This window comes from Sinocyclocheilus anshuiensis, unplaced genomic scaffold (genome assembly GCF_001515605.1).
Source record: "Sinocyclocheilus anshuiensis isolate Anshui unplaced genomic scaffold, SAMN03320099.WGS_v1.1 scaffold534, whole genome shotgun sequence".
Taxonomy (NCBI): domain Eukaryota; kingdom Metazoa; phylum Chordata; class Actinopteri; order Cypriniformes; family Cyprinidae; genus Sinocyclocheilus; species Sinocyclocheilus anshuiensis.
In genome coordinates, this window is record NW_015547712.1 from 1,250,426 (window position 1) to 1,255,523 (window position 5,098).

Below are 5,098 nucleotides of genomic sequence, written 5' to 3' on the forward strand. Positions count from 1 at the left end.
GAATATGCTAGTTACGTAAATGTAAAATGTGTTTTTCTCTATTTTACAACATTACAATAGTGAAAGACGGCTTCCCTTACTGATCTCGTCTCATGTAGATTGCATGTTTTCTTGCGCGGCTGGATGTTAGACTCATGACCATTAATCACGATGTTTGTATTTGCCAAAACTGATTTACTGTAGTCAAAACACGGACGGAATTGGCATTAGCACGAGCGCCACTTGCTGTGAAGCGGGAGCGACCAGCCGGCAGGATTGCGCAGCCTTCCTCGAACAGTTATGCTCAAGATTTCTGATTTACTTAACGGGGCTGTGACTGGATGATGACAGATGTTGGTGATCATTCTCAAGCACTGCTGCTGTTGTATCAGTCAGTGGTTTGCAGTCAAGAAACGGGACAAGGGACACAAAAATTAAGCCCAATATATGGGATGTCCCGGCTAATATGGGACGGTTGGCAACCCTAGTAGAAACTGGTGTCGAAAATTGTTTCTTGTAGTATATATTCTTAAAACATAGGATACTATGGCATGCCATGTATCATGGAAATACCATGGTATTTGAATATGATAAACACCATATGCTTTAGGCCCGTGAAGATATTATCCACATGCTGCAGTCTGAGAGAGCACGACCTGAAGTTCTGGAGGCTCATTACGGATCTGCGGTTCCAGTCAAACCTCTTCAAGCTCTGCAGAGAGACAGCCTGATGACCAGCGGAGACTTGATTCGAGACGACGTCTATGAGATCCCTATGATAGAGGTGAGGAACACTGTCTTAGTAATCTTTACATACTGTTGTGCCAGTGCAAGCAGTTAATGATGGCGATAATCATTCTGTCTCTAAAGCTGGACCGTTTGGAGGAGAAGCAGCGTGAGACGTACAGACGGATGTTAGAGCAGCTGCTCTTAGCTGAGAAATGCCACCGACGCACCGTCACCGACCTGGACAATGAAAAGCGCAAACACGTCGACTTCATGAACAAAAGCGATGATTTCACCAACCTGCTGGAGCAGGAGAGAGAGAGGTGAGGAGATCCCACAGGAATAAATCAGACATTTTAGTCAACAGTGTGCATGGTTTTTAGTAAAATATGCTCATGAAGTGGAAAAAAATGCAAGGATAATTTTCTAATGAAGCGTGACATTACAAAGTTTATTTTATTTTATCTGAAACAGTTAATTTAGTATAATTGAGATACTGTTGTAGTTTTTATTAGTATTTTGAGTATTTTATTTTTATTTGACATTTTTAGTCATTTTGTTTAGTATTTTTTTAAATGTCTATATTGTTTTTATTTCAGTTTTATTACATTTTTTTAATGCATGAGAAAAGAGAAATATTATTCTATATCAGTTAATATTTATTTTATTTAAAGTAACAAGATCGATATTTAGTTTTAATGAAATATAAGAATCCTTCCCTGAAATGGTTAAATTACACAGTAACAATATTAAAAACTATAATTGAGATTTAAATTTTTAATTGTATCATGTTTTTTTAAACAAATTGACTCAACAAATCACTTAAGTTTTTAAAAGGTGATTTTCTACACTGTAAAAAAAAAATATTTTTCAAAGGTTATAAATAAAACAATGTTTATTGCGATGTGTTTTACAAGAAAATACGATTTCATATTTTCTACTTCAAAATTTCGTTTAATTCTATGTGTCACTTGCAGTTTCTTTGCAATTGTGAAATTTACAAGCAATTTCTAAGTGAAAATTGGTGTAGAAAATTGGTTTTAGGCCAATTATTGTCGATTGAATGTTCTTTTATTTTTCATTATTCTTGTACTGCACTTTTAAAATGGAGCTCATTTGTGTGATGCACTGTCATGGCAAATCTATAAAAACACTATGTGTATTTTGTTGCAGTGGCACCGTTCAGTCGCACTCCTTCCTTCCACTTGTCACGCTCATCTCCAGCCTGTGTGTGTTTGCACATTCCTCCATAATTCTCTCATTTCAGAGATTCATAGCAGGTGAGGTCACGCCAGCGCTGCGCCACCTGGGACCGAACGCGGGGCGATGGCGGGGAATCCCGCCAGGAATATAAAACTGCTGTGTGTTGAGCTTCTAGAAGCATCCGCAATGCCATTCCTCCTCAAATTACCCCTCTCTCTTTCACATGACATTTACACTTGCTGTTTTTCCTCTTGAAGTCCCACATTCAAGAAAGACTGTAATCTGATAAGGACAACTAGTTTTGTTCTTTGATTGACATATAGGTCAGTGAAAGACAGATACTAATGATTTTACCATCAAGTGTGTTGTGTTTCATGAAGTCAACATGGAATCAAAAATACATATACAGTGGGTACGGAAAGTATTCAGACCCCCTTAAATTTTTCACTCTTTGTTATATTGCAGCCATTAAAAGGGTGCTTCTACTAAATACTGAGCAAAGGGTCTGAATACTTAGGACCATGTGATATTTCAGTTTTTCTTTTTTAATAAATCTGCAAAAATGTCAACGATTCTGTGTTTTTCTGTCAATATGGGGTGCTGTGTGTACATTAAAGAGGAAAAAAAATTAACTTAAATGATTTTAGCAAATGGCTGCAATATAACAAAGAGTGAAAAATTTAAGGGGGTCTGAATACTTTCCGTACCCACTGTACATATTCCTTCATTGTAAAGTGAATGAACCTTTTTGGAACCTGTGATATTTTATTCTTCGATGAATAAAAAGTTAGAAAGAACTGCATTTATTCAAAATAGATTTTTCTCTCTCTCAGTATAAGTCTTTATATTATCACTTTTTACCAATGTAACACATCCCTGATGAATAAAAGTATTATTTTCTTTCAAAAAAAGAAAGAAAGAAAGAAAAAACAATGCACTGAGCCCAAACCTTTGAACGGTAGTGTATATTGTTTCAAAAAATGTCTGTTTTGAATAAATGCTATTCTTTTTAACTTTCTACTCATCAAAGAATCCTGAAACAAAGTATCAGAGGTTTCAAAAAAATATTAAGTATTTCTAACATTGATAATAAATCAGCATATTAGAATGATTTCTGAAGGATCATGTGACACTGAAGACTGGAGTAATGATGCTGAAAATTTAGCTTTGAATCGCAAAAATCAATTATATTTTGAAGTATATTAAAATAGAAAAACCTTATTTTAAATTGCAATAATATTTCACAATATTACTGTTTTTTCTGCCTTGGTGAGCAGAAGAGACTTCTTTCAAAAACATTATATATATATATATATATATATATATCAGGAGTTATGTATAATTCCTGATGGATACAATCAAGTGCCTACTGTACATTTTTCCTTTGTTAATATTTAGTTTAACTCGGAAATGTCACATTATAGAAGTAAAATGCATTGCAAATGCCGCTTCATGTTTACAGCAATATAAAATCCAGCATTTAAAAAAATCTTACAAAAAAAAAAGGCAGAGAAAAGGGTGTGTTTTGTGTTTGCTAGGGTTTTCTAGATTGTTGCTAGGTGGTTGCTAAGGTGTTTTAAAAAGTTGGGATACAATGTACACATTTAGGGGATTTTTCTCACCCGTTTTATCATCCTCCAGGAAAAGTTCATGTCTGATTGCTCGAAGCAATAGCACATCATTTGTGTCTGGAGTTACACATCAAAGTTTCGTTCTCACTGTAGGTATGTTAGCAACCATCACCAATTAAAACTACATCTGGAAATTTGATGTGCTCTTGATATTCAGGCTGTAATTTAAATCGCAAGCACATTTATACTAGACACCAAAAGATGATGTCATTCTATCACCATTCGCATGATTTATGATTTATAAGTCTTTCGCTGCACATGTCACAGTGGATCTGATGATTTCAGTAGATTTTCCCAACTGTTGTCTTAAACCTTTGCCAGTATGAGCAAGTTATGGGCAATAATGAAATTATTATTATTTGCTGAGTAATAACATTTTCATTTTCCCTTTTTATTTATTCATTTATTTACTGTCTCAGATTTGCATTCTTGTTGCATTTCGGAGTGACAGGGCTTCATCTGACCCAAAAGTGCGACATTGTTCTCTTACAAAACAAAACTTTTCCCTTGCATTGTTGTCTGTTCCCATGGGAACTTGGTTGCATGTGAGAAAGGAAGTAATTGGGTCATTTTATAGTTTATATGAGATGGAAAGGGAACCCTTGAAATGATACAGAGGGTTTAGTGCATTGACCACGGCTCTAATTGACTGCTTCCTAAAACAATATCCTAACTTCAGTCTCGGGGAAGAGAATAAGAGAGGAAAGCTGAGAAAAGAGTGCATGAAAAGCTCTCTGATGGCTCCGCCTCCTTTGCCCAAACAAGGGCAGAACAGCTCTATGTTAGAGGGATGATATCACCAGTAAGTGGGGCAATGCTGTTTCACACAACATTCACCTTTCACTGCGCTCATGACATGGTTGGAATGTAATGGCTAATGCAGGGAACCGTTCAGTGATGCTTTGAGCAGAGTAACTTCAAAAACATGTCAGGCATGGACCTACCTGGACTCCTTCCCAGCTAGATGGTGAGTTTGAAAAGAGTTTGAAATGAATACAAATAGGCTGACAATATTCATTCATGGATCTCTTTGAATATATTATAGTGTCTAACTGCTGTTAAAGCGCATGGTGAGGAAATTAGATCATTGAATAATGAAGGAAATATGCTGCAAACTCAGTGTCTGGCACTTATTTCACAAAGGACATGGTCCTTTCGACAGAGAGCCTCCTGCAGAGCTAGATCAGTGTAAACATTCACCAGCATCATAGACTTTTCTTCAAGTACCCTTGTTGGCACAGATTCCTCTGTTGCGATGTGCTTGTAGACATTTTGCCAGGTGGGAACTTATTACTGTTGACGTGCCAAGCTGCCCGTGAGCTGTTTCGATTCTGTGATCATGCAAGCATGAAATGTTCATTAACTACTGTCAGAGAAAATCACTAAAGCATTCAGACACTGTTCCTTTTCTCATAACGGTCATGCTTGCTTCTGTTCTCTTACTTCACAATTGTACAGCTTTTTTTGCTGAGTTTTTCATTCACTTTCAAGAAGGCAATATGATGGGTGTGTGTTTATGTGTGTGTATATATATATATATATATATATATATATATATG

The 5,098-nt window shown here is 36.1% G+C and overlaps 1 protein-coding gene across 1 annotated transcript in view; it reads left to right on the plus strand.

Annotated features, from left to right (window-relative positions):
• LOC107704072 (filamin-A-interacting protein 1-like) overlaps nt 1-5,098 on the plus strand; it is a 33,731-nt gene that overhangs the window by 23,610 nt on the left and 5,023 nt on the right. The window contains exons 4-5 of the mRNA XM_016506916.1: nt 590-763; nt 850-1,028. Of these exons, the coding sequence (XP_016362402.1) occupies nt 590-763; nt 850-1,028 (353 nt within the window). The remainder of the gene's footprint in view (nt 1-589; nt 764-849; nt 1,029-5,098) is intronic.